At 41.4% G+C, this 18,651-nt stretch overlaps 1 protein-coding gene across 6 annotated transcripts in view; it reads right to left on the minus strand.

The window, feature by feature from the left end:
- RASAL2 (RAS protein activator like 2) overlaps positions 1-18,651 on the minus strand; it is a 186,741-nt gene that overhangs the window by 93,905 nt on the left and 74,185 nt on the right. For all 6 annotated transcript variants that reach the window (XM_074906973.1, XM_074906972.1, XM_074906971.1 and 3 more), the window contains exons 2-3: positions 8,966-9,093; positions 919-1,045 (exon numbers count right to left, since the gene is read on the minus strand). In XM_074906973.1, coding sequence (XP_074763074.1) covers positions 919-1,045; positions 8,966-9,093 — 255 coding nt within the window. The remainder of the gene's footprint in view (positions 1-918; positions 1,046-8,965; positions 9,094-18,651) is intronic.

Raw genomic sequence — 18,651 nt, forward strand, 5'->3', positions numbered from 1 at the left:
GCTGCTTTACTGTTTATAGATGCATGTTACTTTTTTCCTCATAGCTCACACTCTCCTAGGATTGACATCTTTAACAGCTGAACTAAGGGAGAATTGCTCTTAGATCCTACCAGTCTATGCCAAGGAAAACTTCTTTAATTGGCTGGGAATAGAAAGAATTCACTTGCGTGTGGTTGCTGCCTCCCTTCACTTTTCCTTTCTTCTGGAAAGAGTTGGAATGATGCTCTTTATGCAACTACAGGTGAGGTTGAATAAAGAGGGGGAACTGGGCCAAATCTGGACTTGGGAAACTACTGCAACAAAGCTTTTGTCTGTTATTTTTAATACCTGCCATTTCTTTTGCTTTCCCTAGATTTCAACATGTATAATTATAGCCAACAGCAGCAGGCAGTTGGTTAGCTCTTTCAGGAACTGCACCCTGAACAGGCATGAGGTAAGTTATAGAAAAACCTGTTATCCGGTACTTGTTATGAAAATACAAAGCAAAGGAAATTTCAGAGTGACTCAAAATGAAGTAAAACATAACCACCTAACAGTTCTAAAAACCAGCGGGAACCACTTACAGCCATCTGCAAAAGCTGCATTCCTACTGACCTGCGTTCAGTTGCAAATCCCAGGGCTGTCTATAATTTTACAAGCACATCTACAAGCCTTCATGTGTGCAGCAACAGCCCAGCTTCTCTGGTACCTCCTAACAACTACACTGACGTTTGGATAAATCCTGGTGTTTGGAAGTCATTTTGCTGGAGGCATTTACCAACAAGGCTACGGTTGTACGATCTTCACCACCACCACACGATCTCCACCACCACCTCAGCAGGCTCCTTTGCAAGGATGCTGCCTGGGAAGCTGTGCCCTCTGATACAGCTTGCAGCTATAAATTAAAAACACTTTCTTGAGGCCAAGGTTTCCACTTACCTAGTTTGGCGGCCCCCTCTGGCGGGTATTCGGGGAATTGGCCCTCGGAGGGGACGCTCACCGTCCGGCGCAGGCAGCGTCCTTTGGTAGCATCCACTTGCTGCTCCTGGACCCCATCGATAGACACCTGCAGAAAAAGGATGCCGGCAGCTGTTAATCTGCCGCTGGGCTATGCTGTTAATCAGAAGCCATCTTGAGAAGAACTTCATTTTCTACTCATCTGGTAATAACTTTCAGATGCAGTTCAGCACACCTGGCCTTACCAAGAAATTCCTGCGGCTCCCAGGAAAAGCACTGCAGCAGCGAGGAGCGCCTGGGCACACGCAGCCCGGACAGAGATGTATGAAAGTGTGCAGCAAAATCTGCACTCCTGAGGTAGAGTTACAACACAGCCAACCCATCTGACGAACAAGGCAGTCCTGCCTTTGGAAACCGGTTCTCCAGTGCTGGTCCCGTAACTACCCAGCCTTGCCTGCTTCCATGCTGGGAAAGTCAGGCAGAGTCTGCTGGTCAGATGGCTACATGTGAAACCTGGAGATTACAAAAGCATTTTTTGCAGTCTCAGCATGTATTCAGGGATCAGCTACAGCATGTGAGAGAAAAATGGATGTTCTGCTGGTCATACTGGGCACATGGCATAAGATGTTATCGTCTATGATTAAGTCAAACTCATCCTAAAAGTGGGTCCTCAGAAGGCTCTAAGAAAGGTTTGTGGTCCTCACTATTTCATAGTGATAAAATTCTGTATGTTAATTCTCTTTCAAAGTACTGAATCTATATAAATCTTTTTTCTTTTTCCTGAAATTTTGGCAGAACTTGACACCTCGGGGTTTGCTCCCTCATAACCTTGCCTTTAAACGCCTGCCTGGATGACTACATTTTGCTAGAGAGGTGCTTATGCTGGAAAAAAAGTGGTAAATTATGCCACCTACTACAGTTGCAGGACGTTTAAACAACAGCCAGAGTTCTCTAAGAGCCTAAGCAATACAGTCTCTTTGTCCAACAGCATGTATGTCTGGAAACAACAAAAAAGCCTGAGGTACTCCTAATCCGATCCCAAAAAGCATACAAAGGGATTTGAAGGATAAGGAAGGGAACTCAACTACTTTATGAATTTATACAGACACCTTTGTGCATCCTGATTTTGTTTACGTGATCAGCACGGGTCAATTCAAGCATCAGTTATAATACGTACACAACAGTTTGCAGCTAAAGGAATGGAAGCCCCTGTCATATTTCCTGTGCTGCTTATCCTTCCATATCTTCAATCATCTCTGAAAACAGAGTATTAATAGCAAACAAAAAGATATTATTCATTTGTACTGAAGGTTGTAAAAGATGTACAAGATACTGTACTATTTTAGAAACAAGTTGCACTACAATAGCTCTCACAAACTAGTTCTGGCATTTCCTGACTTTTAAGCACTTAGCATTCTCTTGATTTCTTAATGTTATTTATTACTACACTAGTCTATTTGTTTCCTTCAAACAGTGCTCATTTCTCAAAACAAGTTCCCAAATCCCTAGCGGTTATTCTGTTAAGGCTACTTTCTGTGCTGGTAGATTTTTACAGCAGCTCCTTTGACCAAAGATCTCCATGCAAGAGTGCATTAGGAAGTTAAGCAGAGACTAATTTTGTTAGCTTATGCCACATTCATTCAATCAAGATCACATATGAGATTTTCAGTTTTCATCTGGAGGCTCCATTTAGTCTTACTTCCTTCTAATCGCTTTTCTGCTCCACCACCTCTTCTGACTTCCTTCAGAGCACTTTTTTGGTGGGATGCTGCAAGCCATATTTCCAGAACAGCTATTACCGGTCATACCGCACACCTGCTGCAGCACACCTTAAAAGCATCAAGCTACCAGCCAGTGATCCTCCTTTCTCAGTGAATCTGTTGCACCTACACCTAACTGCTAGCACTGTATCAATGAAGCTCTGGTGAGGTAGATTTCTCCACTATTTGATTTTTTTAACTGAGAAATGAATATAGTCCCTTTTCTTTCAAGTATACCTCTTCAGTATCTGTGTCTGCTTTTGGACATGGGATGACAGAAATGTTCTTTTAATCCACTGACATGAAGAAAAGCACTACTATCACCCTGATAACAGCATATATATGAACAGCAACAATAACCAAGAGGATGCTATGGCTCTACTGATTTGCTGCTGAGGGCAAGGAGCAGAATGGTGATTGAGGCCACACTGTCCTTTGTGTTCTTGGGAAAAGCAAACAGGCTGCAGCACACCGGAGTCGGTGTCAAAAACAAATCTACTTCTGCATACCAGAGATAGGATTTATCTTCAAAGAGGAACTGAGCCATTAACAGGAAGACAGTCTGAAAGCTTAGGTCCTAATTCTGGGTCACTTAGCCTTCTGTACTTAGCATTTGCCCAGACTAGGAAAACATGGTTAGTCTGCACACTAAAAAAGGTTCATTGGTGAAGCTACGTTCATCTAGTGAAGTACTGTCCACACCACCAAAAAACCTGCTTTTGTTGGTGTATTTATAGTGGCTTGAGGAAAACCTGATACTGTTTATTTCATTCAATAATTCTATAAACTGTATAAGGAACAACATTTTAATGCTACATAGCTTGATCTACATCATAAAATATACAAACATCTCACAATTTCATTGGCAAGATTAAAGTAGCAAAGTAGTGAAAAAAGATCCCCCCTTAAGTCTGACTTAAAAGTGCTGTGTTATTTTAAGTAACACTCCTCCAAAACCATCGTCTCACTCTATATTGACAAAAAAGAACTAACTCCAAGACTGTAGGACCAATATTTATTGCTTAGCATAAGATCCGCCTGCTTTTAAAAATACAGCTTTATGAATGTACAAAATGAGCTTCTCTGAATCTGTTCAGGCTGGACATGTTTTTAAACAGGTATAAAAGCCACTCTCTGGTAGGTCAAACAGATTCACGGATCGGGTGGCACCGACACACAAGCAAGTGCACAACTAAATACCATGTAAACACCAAGACAGACATCTGCAACCTTTGCGACCCTCCTCCAGCCATTCCAGCAAGCAGCTCAGCAAAGGATCGAAGAGAACCACAAGGTCTTGCAGAGTCAGGACTCTAACAGCAATTTGGGATTTCAGCTCTTTTTTTTTCCCACCCAGTTTGTTTATCCTGTTCTTTGCCCTGCTGAGACTTCACTGTCCTGTGAATAGTCTGACCCTGAGCCAACAGGCTGAAGCTGCTGGGTCAGGGTTAGACTCTGAGCAGTGTAACTCCAGGCATAGGGACAGTTCAAATACTGATAATCTTGGCAACCTTGACAATTTTGATCACAGACCACATTGCACTGCCAAGTTTCACAATTTAACAAGGATGGTTCTGAGCTCGAACTCTAAACTCTTGAACAGCATCATAGCTCACCTGTCACTGAACGTGCTTTTTAAGCATACAAAGCCTGTATTTGGGATTTCCAGTAGGTTGATGATGAAGAGATTTCAGAAGAAGTAGGAGTAAGAGTTTGACAAGCATTTAATGCCTCTTAAAGGCAAACTGAGCTATGCTCTTTAAAAAAAAAAAAAAGGAGGAAAAAAAATTCTTCATTGCAGATAGATTTTTTTTCAAGATTGAAAAGACTGGTTGAAGACAAAAAATTGAAAAGTTGCAGCTTCTTTTGAACTAATAGTCAGGAATTTTGGAAACATGTCAACAAAACAGTTAATTTTCATTTTTACCCTCCTCCAGAAAGATATAAGCTGGCTAAAATCTGACATAGAAATCCACTTTTAAAATGTTGACATTTCTTTAAAATAATTAAATTCGTTTGGGAATTGAAGCAAATTCTTTTCTTATGATTGCATTCAGCTTTGACAAACTCCCATTTACAGGTAAAACATGTTTGCTGTAAGATACCAATGTGACAAGTCTTTTGAGAATGGCAGCAGGCATTTTTGAAGAACCTCTGCTGGGGTCCCATGCATCAGTGTTTGCTCTTGCTATTTTCCCTTGGGATCACCGCTGTCACTCCACTACTGGTGTCAGTCACAGGAGATGGAAGAGTGGGAAAAAATATCAGAGATGTCCTGCTGCTGGCCTCTGTCACCAGCAGCAATAAGGAGTAAGTCCTGCCACAGTGAATGTAGGTCTTTACTACCCTTTGCCCTTGATTAAAAACACCTCTAAATCCAAGAAGAAAGATGAGGTTTTGGGTGCAGGGAAGAAAAAGTAAGATTCAAACAGAGTGAAAAGTGTTGTTCATCTCCATTTCCAACTAAACACAAAAATAAAAGATTCTGCAGGACAGCAGCCAAGTTTCAAAGACTAACTAAAAAGCAGCCCAAAACCAGATGCAGCCATTTGTCACATCCCTTATGAAAGCGCTGTGCAATGGATTATCTATCTGAAGCTGCTCTTCATAAACACTCATTCCCTTTCCCTGTTTAAATGGCACTGATTTTGCAGACCCTTTTACTGTGCCCTCACAGCTTTTACTGTGGAACAGGTTACACAAAGGATGAAAGTATTTACACCTTCCTGACAGTGGGAAGCTGTCTTTTGCGTAGAAAAAATACCTGATTTGTAAGTAAATCAATCTAGACCTGTTCTCCTAGTGTTGGAAGATGCTGCCACATATTACCACACCACAATATGCTGTAGTAATTGCACATCTCCCTCCTGTCACTCATGACTCCTTATTTGTTAAGCCGTCTCTCATGTCCCTACAGGGATTCATTTTCTTTATCCTTACTTTTTGGGCATCAATCTCTTCCCTTCATTAATAATCTTCATTCTTCAGTCTCACCTACTTTCATTCTGTAAAGCTGACAAGGTGTCAAGTAATTAATATTTTCATACATTGCACAAGGTGATACTGTCAGACTATTTTTGTCTAAGTAATTACAGATATTTTTGGATCAAGTTGTAGCTTGAAATTTCTCTGATTTCCAACCTTCTCTTGTGCTTGCACATACTCTATTTCAAACCCCATAGTGCTGGGATGTTGTAAGAAAAGAGTTTTCTTACTCCTCTATTTCTGTACTGTTCGCTCACTGTTAAAAATCTATGCAATTCATAATGCTGTTAAAATACAGCATTAACTGAATGAAACCAAACTTAGCATTATACTTGAAGCAATTAAGACATCTTTCATTTACCCATTTACATTTTGTGTTTTTCTACTTTTTAGCTTTGACTTACACACTTGCATAACTATTTTACAAAATATTATAAACATCAAACATTTCTCTTCCCTTTCAATTTCACATAGGCTAAGATTCTTGGCTTTTTATTCCATAAAGTAACAAACAGATGCACAGAGAATAAAATGAGATGCTTCAGACTCACAGTTTTCAAATTGCACCGCCTTGTGATGATGCAAGTGTTCCCTTTGAGTTGCAAGGGCACTTTGCTGTTAACATCTCTTCCTTCTTCCCCCACACCCACCCCCTTACTGATGGGTATCATTCTGTCCCTCACATTGTTTCTACGATCCTCTCCAGCAGTCCAAAGAAATTCTGACATACCCACTCTATCAGCAATTTCTATGTTCAGAGCAGGATCTCTCCATCTTCAACTCCTGTTGACTATCACTTCGTTTCAGGTTAACAAAAATCTCCTCCAGCATCACCTTTCCAAGAGTTTTACTCTAAACATAACCTTCAATTTTCTTAAGTAACCTCCCTCTTCCTTGTTCACCTGGTCTTTTGCTGTGGTCCCACCCATGGGCTTTTTTGATTCCCCTCCTACATACTTTTCAATCATTATGCTCTTCCCAAGCATCTACCCATTGCTGCCTTAGGCCTCTTAATTCTAGATCACATTTCATAGAGCCTCTTTCAACTCTAAATGACTTGCCAAGGAAAATGTAACCGAGCTGACTACCCTTCCTTTTCTCATGAAAGCTACAAAGGATACTTCTATTTCAGAAAAATTAGAAGGTGCAAATCCAGAGTATCAGCTCTGTGTCTCTCTCTTAATGAGCAGTTCTACTCCTGTATGTTTTGTGTTTCTATAAGGGATTGTATATACACTGCCATGTGTACAGACTTGGAAGCTAGATAAAAACAAGCTTTTATTTTCCTCCAGAGTACTTATGACTGTGCGAGGAGTTCCCTTTTTCCTTCCACTTAAGAGCAGTCCCAAATTACTTGAAAATCAGAATAGCAAATCTGACTCCAGCTACTAGTTTCTGAAACAAATCACATTATCAGCATATGGAGTCACACCTACACTAAAGGCACGTCTGCTTGGCCCATCTGCACACAGCTCTTTAGGAAACAACTTATTTCTCATTGTGATAGTGCAGGCAGGCTCCTTTGAGAGCATGCTGCAAAGATTTATTCTACTGCTTGATTTTTTGGGGTAACTGATATACTTAAGACCCAGGCTCTGTATAGTCTGATACTGAATTTCTCCAGCTTCTGACAAAAACCAGTGTATTTAAACACAGTATATAATAACAATACATTAACCTTTTTACTTAATCACTTAACACCAGTGATGGTCAGACTTCCAATATTTACTCCTTAGGATCTAAGCAAAAGACTCATCTTACCCCCAGCAAAATACGTTCAACTGTATGTGGTAGGAGAAATTAAGAACCCCTAAGTGCATGATTACCACCTTCAGATAATTATTTGTGATATGAGACAGTGTTGTTTTCAATTAGATTCTTTTAATGAGATGCATCCTTTTAGCCCAGCTGTGCTGGTACAGTACAGTTTTAGGAATAATTTTCACATGTCCTTAAGTTTCTTCAGTATATACTTTAATTCCTTAGGTGACAGTCCTGTCAGACTAGAAAAAAAATTACATAGTAAACAAACATCATGATATGGGCCTTCCATTTTCCCTGCATTTGATCACCTCTCCTACGCATTAGCATTGATGTTCTTCCCTTCTAATAACTCAAGTCCTTCTCTAAACCATTTCCTCCCACTCTCCCTATGCAAGGAAATATTTCAGCCCTTGTAAATAAATCTGATCACAGCTGAAGATAAATTACATTTAGTGCTACAGCAGACACAGGTTTCATACTCTGAGCCTGTAGACAGCTATACACAGAAGCTTCAAAAGAATCAAGAAAAAACACAAAAATTCAGGCCATCTCCAAATGTAGGAAACCATGGTAATTAGACACAAATTCATGGGCATTTATAAGTAATAAAATCTATTTCAGTAATTTGAAAACATTCCCATTTTATAATTCCACCTGAAATATTTCTTTTTTAAACAGGTTAAATCTATAGCAGAATAATTAAACAAACAAACCCAGGAGCATTATCAAAGTATTAGTGACAGTGTGTAGACATCAAAAATCACAAGAAAAAACCCCATATCATGGCATAGTCTAGGAGGGAGTTATCAGCATTTGTTTGTTCAGTGTTTCAATTAACTAAAACATGCTTATTCTTTCACCATATTGTCATTACCCCCATGGCAAGGCACAATGCCAAGTACTACATGATATATATACACACACACCCCACACATAGTAATATTATAATTAAAGCAAAGATGGTTGCAATAGATTTGAGAATCCATGCCAAGGGGCACCCAATTTTCCTTGCTGCATTTAGCAAGAGAGAGGGCAAATCTCTGCCTCCAGCAATTTACTCTGTGACTGCAGCAGGGATGGTCATACAGTGTGAAGGCTGCACACACCTTCCCTGCCCAGCACTCCAATATAGACACAAACCAATCCCTTTTTCTCTACCTTTATGTCTGCAGTGATGTGGGGAGGTAGGTTTATATAGTTGTGGTGGCTTTAAATACCATTAAAAGAAGCAATAACACAGGAAGATGTAGTGGCAGACTTAAATGCAGCTGGCAAACTCCAGCAGGGAATTCTGGGTGCAGACAGTTTGCTGTCACCTCTGCCATGCAACTGGCATCTGGGCCAGCTGGATTATAACTGGCCATGCCACACAGAATAGGTTAGCTCCCTTTTTCCCCCCTTTCACACATTTCACTAGACTCATGAATAAAATAGAAGGTGAGATGAAAAAAGCTGCCTTCTTGTTTTACCAGTAAAGGCCAAAAAGTACATCCTGAGTGGCCAACGTGAGCTTCTCTCACCTCTTTCTCCCTGTTGAGCAGCACCAGCTGGCTGTCGGTTAGGATGCAGTACTTCCTCTCCCATGTCGTCGTTTCAGTGTAGGGGGACTGGCCGCAGGACAGTCTGTGTGTAGGTGGTCCTTTCACATCTGTGAACAGAAAACAGTGACGCCAGAATCATTAGCATGTGTCATGAACCACCTTCTTTGCTTTTGCTGTTCTGCAGCTAGATGTGAACTAAACCTGTGATTCATACTTAGCTGTGCCTGTTTCAGCATATTAAAAGACAAAATGCTAATCCTGGGAGGCACCCATGTGGAACACTACCTAAGGTACACTATGAATACTTATTTATCTATAGCATGACTTACAAAAATGGCAATACCTGAGATGAATATAAATGCCTTTGTCAAAGACTGAAATATAATTAAAAAAAAAAACACCCAAGAGCTCTCATGAGAACCTAATCTTCCCTCCACTCTCTTCCCAAAACCATGGTTAAATGGGGGAGGGCCCTGAATGTACTCTGAATCTTAATAAATTAGATTTTTTTGAACTAAGGACAGAGAGGCGAAGGGAGGGGAGGGAGAAGTCCTTTAATTGAGAAGGGCTTACTAATATCTTTTGGTAGAGAAGCTATCTGATTAAATTGTGTCAGATAGCAGTCTTCCAGAATTTTCATTTAGCCACAGCCACTATAGTGGCAAAAACTCAAACAAAAAAAAACCCCAAACCTCCACCCGCCCAACCAATCAAAATAAATTCCAACTTGTTTGGCTCTCAGTGCTGATCTTTTATAATTTATTTTAAAAATAAAATCCCTTGAGTCTCTCAGGCTTGAGCTACATATCACATTGTTCCTCTCACTACTAGGAAGTTTTCTCCAAGACTGGGAAAGGAAATCACACAAACAAGTGCAGCAGACAGACAGACTTCACTGCCAAGCAGCCAAGCTCAAACGCAGAGAAAGCTGTGGAGCAGCAAGGCAAGTGCTAGGAGAAGACCGGGTGCAAAGAAGGCTGCCCTAGGTATCCAAGTGTGCAGGCAACTTATGAAAATCTCTTTACAGAAGACAGAAATCCTGTATGAGTAATAGAAAAAAGGACATATACAACAGAGCCATGGGTAGCACCATTTATATATATTTAGAAAACAGTTTCAAGTCATCTCATTCTAAAGCTTTGAGATTAACTTCTGGTTGCTTTGTAACATTAAGTTTCATTTTTATTTTGCACTCTAGTTCTGTACAACTTTACTTGCATTGATCAAAAAAATCAACCACTCTCAATGTATATGCTGTAGATTCCTGAAGTGCCTGGACTACCTCTAAGGGGTCTAAATCAGACACTGCAAAAATCAAAGGGCTTGCTGCATAGGAGTCCAGGACCTCCTTCAACTAATATTTCAGGAGCCCATTAGGCAAAATGAGTGTTCAAAACCAAAGTGTTTTGTAACATTAGCTTCCTTCTAGTACACATGCTACTAGCTACTAACCCAGTGCTTGCACAGAGCTAGAGATGCTTCTTGTAGCTTCTACCCAGCTTCACCACTAGAGGCCAGCGAATCCTCAAACACCCAGCACCTTCCCAGCTGCAAGGAAGAGCGCAAGTCCAAACATGAAACGTTGAGTAATGAACCCCTCCGACTGACTTCACTCCTTGCAGACTCTGTGTATGCCAAATCCCACCCAATTACTAAAAAATCTGGAACGTCTTCGCGCTCTTCTCCTGTATATACTAGCAACTTTGCCTCCACATTGAAGTGAATGTGCTAACTTAAAAAGCCAGAGCATTAACCTGAAAGATGGTTTTCAGGTCCTAGTTCAACCTCATGTTTCATTAGGATTTTTGTGATCATTCAGAATAATCCTTGAAACAGGCAATCTGATACCTTAAGACAAAGAAAAGGACTGCATGCTTCCTACTGCTCTGAATAATAAAGAAATGCACCTTTGCTACTTTAATTTCAGATAAGATAACTCGGGGAAGCTGAGACTCAGAATCAGGCTGCACACTGTTACCTCTCCTAACAACGCTCAGTTCCTAATAGTGACAAGCAACGTTGTGTATCTCAAAACTGCCCAAAACTCTACTTGGGCCTAAGCATAATTAAGGGAAACCACCACAATCTCTGTGATGCAGAAGTGCATTTGTTCAAACTCCTGGAGAAGAACAGGCTCTCTCACAAGTTTTGTATCTGTCCATCTTATAGACATTAACCTTATAGGTAGATTTTTGGCACAACTTCAACGCACATTTATCATGGCATCCAACCAAAAATCTAACCAGATGCAAAATAAAACCACTATTGCTCCTGCTTAGACCTTGGTTTCCCAAACAGCAGCACATGAACCCTACCTGCACCTAAGTATGACAAACCTATGATCAACAGGCTGACAGAGGGACGATGAGCAAGAAGGATGAAGCCATGGGCTCAGGGCACGAGTGTGCAACAGAAACGTGAAGACCAGAACTCTGGGGACCTAGTCTCGGGTAATGAAAAAACATGATGAATCATCAAGGGGAATAAAGGATGAAGGCGTCACCCGTCCTGCTCATGTGGGTGGGCTAGCAGCGGGAGAGTGCCTCCAGCTGCTACACTGAGTGATAACGAAGTAAACTATATTTTGAACTGCTGGTGCACTTTCTCAAAGAAAACCCTTCTGGATCATCAGCCCCAATGCAGAATCTACACTCACAACTTGCCCAGACCCAAAAGACTCACATTATCGTTTCTACAAACTACAGGCCTTGGCAGGATACCATCCACTGATCTATGCGCTGCACAAAGAAATTAAAGAACAGAACGACTTATTCCACTGCAATAACAACTCCAGGACTTAACTGAGTCATCAGGCGCTGCAGGCTAGCCACGGTTCTGCTGCCAAGTGGGTTGGCTATGTCAGAACAGCTTTCCACAGGCTGCTGGCAGAGTAACATGCCATCTTGGTGTCTGGAGCTGTCAATCACCACTAGAAAACACCACTGCATTAATATTTGCGTTTGTATTGGTATCCTTTTGAATACATGTCGGGACACAGTCCCACCACCCCTGCAGGCTGACCAAGCACTCTCTTCAACAAAGAGGAGAAGTTGCAAGCTGGTTTTCTGATGTATCAGATCCTGTAACTTTAGTCCTTCCCCGAGGCTGATGCTACAAGTCCATCTCACAAACTAGACAGATGCTGAATGCATGTTACAAGAAAACTCGCTGCAACAAAAATTGCAGCGTAGCTTTGGCGCGTTTGTCCTACCTATTTAAATTATTTCTCAGCTAGTCTTTCTGCATGGTTGACCTCTTCAGAGCCTCTCGCAACAGCTGTATCTTCAAAACTTACTCTGAAATATGTTACCAGTATAGACTGAAGGCTCTTTGGGACTTTACACAGTATCACATACACATTTGGTTGCTTCACAAACCCTATTCTGCTTTCCGGTACTCTTCATCTTCAGTTTTCATTTTACATTCTTGGCTCCAACTTTTCACATGAATGTAATAAAACCCACCGACCTCTTCCACTAATGCCCCATAAAACTAATTTATCACCACTGTTTGAATTGCTATGGAAGTGAACGGCAGAATCCATGTGTAACTAGGACCACTTACACTTTTGGAACAGACCAAAAGTCAGGGCTGCCCTTTCTCACTTTGGGGCTACTATCTATCAGCTCACACAGGAAAGCTTGTGCTTTGGAGGGTAACTCACTGGTGAATTCAATTTCAAACAGGAGTTGGAGAGAGATCAGGGCTGTACATCTGAAAGCTCTTTGCAGATGGGATGGGCTCACACAGCCACACACCTAAATCTGAAACTTTTGGTGACAGATTTCTTTCTCTGGTCTGATGCAATCCTTTCCATTCTGCATCATTACAATGAGGCATTCAAGCAAGCAGATCTGTTAGTCTACACACAGGATTAAAGGTCATGCCTTATGTGCCTTCAAATGCTAATATCAGTTAAGTAACAGCTTGGAAAAAATCCCCTTCTCTGTACATCCTCCCCTGCTGAACCAAGAAGAGCATCGATGCCCGCCTGCCACATCCGACACAGCTGAAGATTGGAAACTGTGTTGTTTTTCCTCAGGGCTCTGAAATGCCATTGAGCATGTTATAAATATCCACAAAGCTCCCTTTCTCTCAGCCAAGTGACAACTTGTACCTTATTATTCTTTAAGTACAGAGCTTATTTTTAAAAAAGGAGGGAAAAAATGGAACGGTTATGCCATAATCACATTACAACAACAACAAAAAAAAGTGTTGACTGGTGCAGGGTAAGGGAACAAGGAAAGAAGCAGCCAGTGCCAAGTTGATCCCACAGAAAGGGTAAGACATTTATGAAAACTGATGGCAGCTTAGTAGTATTTAGGGAGTAGTACTAGTGCTATCACATGGGAACATTTCTGAATATTCTATTGCAAGTATGCAACAATTCTTTTTTTAAATTCCAAATGCATTCGCAAGTGGAGAATACTTTCCAAAAAAGCAGGCAATGGGCAGAATCAGAAAATTATTTCCAAGAGATGATGGGCATTCCAGTGCCATTTAGTCCCCAACAGCTCTTCTAGAACCAGAAGAGCAGCATCTTCTCTTCAGAGCTAGTGAAAAGCACAGAATCAGCAGAAATGAGGCCAAGAAAACTACATTAATGCCTTCAGCCTCCTTGTCCCTACCTACCATCAGTAAAAGCACAGAAATAAACCTCCATCTCAGTGATGACAAGAGCAGTCCTGCCATGTGTCAAAGCTCCTTTTTTGAACCACACTCTTCTTATGGTGAAATCAAGGGCTTACTGAAGTACTTGCCAGATTTTCATTGACTTTATTAGGGTCCATATTCTGTTCCTAGTATTTCCAATAAGGAGCTGCCAAGCAGCTGAGTAACTAATGTAGTGGCCAAGTTTGTATGCAGGGAGCATTTTTTTTTCCCCTTGAAGAGAGATTAGTAGGAGCCCTAACACCTTTTGACAACACCTCTACTTGTCCAATGTCAATGTTTCCATGGTGTTTGATGTACTTACCATAGAGACAGAACTCAGAGAACTTTAGGTAAGTGCTGTCATCTGAGAGCTTGTCAATAGCCTGACCACACCAGTACAAGTCCAGTTCGAATAATCATGAGTTTGAACCTTTATCAAGCAGTTGAATAGAAGCTGTAACAAGCCTTACTATTGACATGAAGCTTCAAAGACAAATAGCAATTAAAGCCTTTCACTAAACTTCCACCCTCTCTAAAAGCTGAAGCTCATGAATCAAGGGAAAGATATGGCAGAAATGGAAATATACCATGTCTCAACACGTTTCCTTCCCTTAAACCTGCATCTTGTAATAAAGCATGATTTCCACAAAAGAAGTCACTCATGTAAGCAAAAATAAACAGCAACAGCAGTTATGTGACATACAGCTGTGTGTGTATATGCAACTATTTCGGACAGCTGTGTGATGCTCAGATGAAGATCTGCAAGATTTGGATTTAAAATAGAAGAGAATTCAAGCGTTGCTGCTCTGAGAACAGACACAGGCATTGGAGCAACCCTGGGTGAGCTAAAAGAGGGACAATCTCTCAACATTTACACAGAGTAGAGGTCAGTTGCTGAGGGTCTGCTAGGAAAAGCACAATCAAGACAACTTCTACTTTCTCTCATGCTGATATATAGCTTTTGTTTACATTTCTTATTTCTCAAACCAGCTCCCAGCCATACCTAATGGTTTCTTATCTAAGGAGGACTGCAGACAGACACTGTCAGAAACAAGTATTCAGAGAAAACCTATCATGATGCACAAAATCACCTGGGAGAAGGGGACACTCATCCTTCAAGTGTGTACGGACAACCACCACAATGTCCCAACACAGAACATACAATGCTGGTAACTAATTGTATAATATAAGAAAAATTCAGCACACACTGTGTGTGGAAATGCAGGGATTTACATGCTACAGAGAAAACATGACACTCTTAGAGCTGATTAATTCTTCTTTGAATCACAACACACTTACAGATATGACCAGTACATATTACAGAAATAATACCATTAATCCTGCCATTTTATTGCAAATCATAACATGGGCAATGACTTAAGTTTTCTAGGAAGCTTCTTGTAGCTACTGTGAGATATGGCATTGCTCACTTGCCCCTCTAACTCATTGTATGGCATGGCTCCAGTTAAGAGATACCAACATTGTCGTGGTCAGCAACAGATCTCTCTGGTGAAGTAGGTGTTATTTTAAGTGTAGAAAGCATGAGCAGATCCTTTGGGATGAGAGGCACGCTATTATGTAGGATGTTATTACAGAGGTAAGTATCTAGTGTGAATTCTTTCTGTTATATTTAATAGCCACGCTCAACAAATTACACATGCAACGCCTAGCCCTCAATTCAGTTGAATCCAGTTGCTCTCCTCCAGCAGCTGCATGCAGCGACAACCAAGTTTTTGCATGGAAACCTAATATCACGAGTAGGAGGTAAAGAAAGCTTAGTCCAACCATCAGATTTCAAAGATCTCAAAAGCTCTCACACCAGCTGGTTACAGCCAAAAGGCTACCTGGAAAACCCATTCTGCACAGAATAAAGCCATAAAAGGTTTAAGTAGGTGAAAATGGTGTTTTAGAAGCTGGCAGAAGCCATGATCAGCACCATGACTTTCTCGGATTCCAACATATTTGGCACTGTAACACAAATTCTTCACAAGATCTTTAATTTTTCTAGCATAGGGCAATCTTGCCAATCTAACCTATTAACTTTCCACTATTCTTTTATTGAGTGGCAGTGATCAGGCGCAGTCTGGTTTTCCATTATCCTAATGGAGAGCCTCATAAGCCACAGACAGATTGACATAAAAACAGTTCAGTCAGGTGCAGTCTTCATTCCCTGTACCCTCACAGAAATATCACCATGGCAATTTTTTTGCTTATTGTGGGCGCTTCCATTTCCCTACCATCAGTATGCCAACTCTGGGTGAAGGAATCTCTATAAATTTAGAGATGAGAAGTCTGAAGGTATCTGCTGCTCACTGTTTATGGATAAGGTTTTGAGGATTTTTTCTTTCCTCTGAATGAGGACTGAGTCTCTTCTGCAAACAGATAAGGGCTCAGTTTTTTTCCGCCAGCTGCTGTAAAGCTTTAATGAGACCTGTGACAGTGTGGGAGAAGGGTTGCTTCTCTGCTTGGAATTTCTCACATGCAGCAATCTCACCTCAACACAGAGGAAGCAAGATTAACCTTTCAAGCTCAAAGAGTGAGCATCAACATTTTGTTCACTACCAGAGCTACCAGACAGATTCTTAAATTTCTTGCAGAAGTTCTGCATTTAAAAAAAAAAATAAAAAAATAAAAAAAAAAATCTAAGGAGTAATTGGAGTAATTTTTATGTGGGAAGGGCTAAGCCATCAGATGAACGAATACCTAACAGCCAGCCAAGGGCTGTCCCCTTTGCAACCAGCAGGAGACAAAATACAGAATGCTCCCGTTCAACGAGCCTGGCATCTCCCAGAAGGATGAGCTCTTGCTGCCTCTCCTCTCTGTTACTGACATCATTCCCACCCCTTCATTCCTTCCCTAGGAGAGATTTAGACTTGTTTGTACAAGAGACGGCGGGCAGCGAGCAAGGTACAGCAGGCTCACTCCCCCAGCTGAGCTCTCTGACGGCTCTGCCAATTTAACTTGGTCCTGAGTCAGTACATCTGCCCTATACTTGCAACGTTGCCACTTTGCCTATCAAAAGCTCAGTAGTTTTCACACCAAGGCTGAGATTTCAGTAGAGATCAGCCAAGATTTCCCCTCTCATTTCCCCGTAACACATGCAATTCAAAAACTAAACCTTTCCCAAGACCTGTGCTAACATGTTTACCACCCTCAGCCCCTAATATTTGCTAAAAGGGTTCAGTGTTCCCCGGTACCCAAGCACCCTATGGAAGCTCAAGAGCACAATTTCAGTTAGGCCACAACCATGCAAGCAGTTTCACCGAGATTTTCTTTTCAAAAGGGAAAATCATGGAGTCGTTCCAAAAAAGAAACCGCAAGTCTTAAAATCTTACGAGTAGTTTAGCGAGCAGATGCTGAGTGTGCCAACAGTCTCGAGCTTTCTTGCAAAGTCCTAAAAAACGAGAGCTAAGGAGCTAGCAGCAGAAGCAAAAATTAAGCATACAGCTAAAATTGGCCTGGCAGGGTAATTCTGATTAGAAAGCAGAAAGTTGCACCCGCTCACTGTCACTGTACAGCTTCTTTGAGCAAAAGGTGTGGGAGCTCTTAATAGCAGTTTAAAGCTGCCAATTAGCTCGAACAGTGCTGAGCTCTTCTAAGCTTCTTACATGCCACACAGATGATTGCTAAACTTACAAAGGGTAACTGATCCCCGCTTCCCTCGGCTGTGCCTCCCTGTCCGTCCCTGTTCTCATGGTCTGTACCCAGTCAGGTTCATGACAGACAGCGTGAAAGATGAGTCTATCAGGAGACATCAACACCTTGTTGAATGGATCGGTGCCAGCAACCTCAGATCACGCAATCATCCGCACACTTCATAGCTCAACAAGTGGAACCAGAAAACACAACCCCAGCAAGGTGGAGATCTTACAAAACACGCAGGTGCGCTTCATGCTCAGCCCAGCCTCCCATGCGCACCCGCAAACAAGCAGCTCATTGTGCAGCCTTGTAAGTCTCATGACACCACCACAGCAGAAGCTGCTATCTGTGTAAAAAACCAATTTGGTTCCCAGGATACCTAAGATTTCAAATAACCCGCAGTTGCTCAAAGCTGTCGCTGTGACTCTTCCTACAATACTAAGCAGGTTTGCCTTCCTTCTTATTCAGTTCTTGTTCCCTGCCCAGGACCACTCATCTTTGCTCCTGAATATTAAGTACATTTTTCTCTCACAGTTAAATTCCCACTTGGCTTACAAAATGCTTTGGAATCTCAAAACAGAAATGGTTATTACAAACCTGTAGAGAGGATTATAAAAGATTACATGCCCCTATTACATAGCTGCCAAGTTCTGAGAAGATTCTCAAGTGACACTTCTCCCCAAAGCAAGGAGAGGCTTTCGTGAGAGGTTTAGGAAGCGGAAAATGGAGAATAGCAGTAAAGTTAATTATTAGTGGGAGAAAGAAATCTCTCATTTTTCCTCTTAATTTATGCATGGTTCTTTTCTTATCCATCTCTATACCCTTCCCTCTGTTCTTTTCTCTGTAATGCTTGCTCTCACCTACCCCTAATCTCCATTTTATAGCCTCTTCAGCACCAAGCATCCAAACTGGACTGTTCTCTCTTGATTCTTTATTCTTTGCAGCAGTGCTGGAAGAAGACAAGAGGAAAAGCATCCTGAACTTAAAAAAGGACCTCAGCCCAAGGCAGCTGTGAAAAAAACCCAAACCAACCAAAAATTTAAAAGCAAACTCTGCTCAGTTCCTGCACATTTTTTGTGTGCACACTAGTACAAAAAAAGTACTAATGTACTTGTGGTCAAAGCTAAACATGTGTACTGCAAGCAGTGCATGGAGCTTGGCCAAAGCGCCATTACCAAAGGTTTACAGACAGCTTTACCCCCCAGCCTTTGCCAATAAAGCATCAACCAGCTGATGTTTATCTGTCACAGACCAGCTTCAAGAGAGCAAGACCCTTTTGCTTTCTTCTGCCAAGGAGGGAGTTATGGGAAGAGCAAACTGTAGAGAAGCATTTCTGCGGAGACAAGAACGAGCCACAGGAACAGGCAAGGTGA

This window comes from Athene noctua, chromosome 5 (genome assembly GCF_965140245.1).
Source record: "Athene noctua chromosome 5, bAthNoc1.hap1.1, whole genome shotgun sequence".
Classification (NCBI taxonomy): Eukaryota; Metazoa; Chordata; class Aves; order Strigiformes; family Strigidae; genus Athene; species Athene noctua.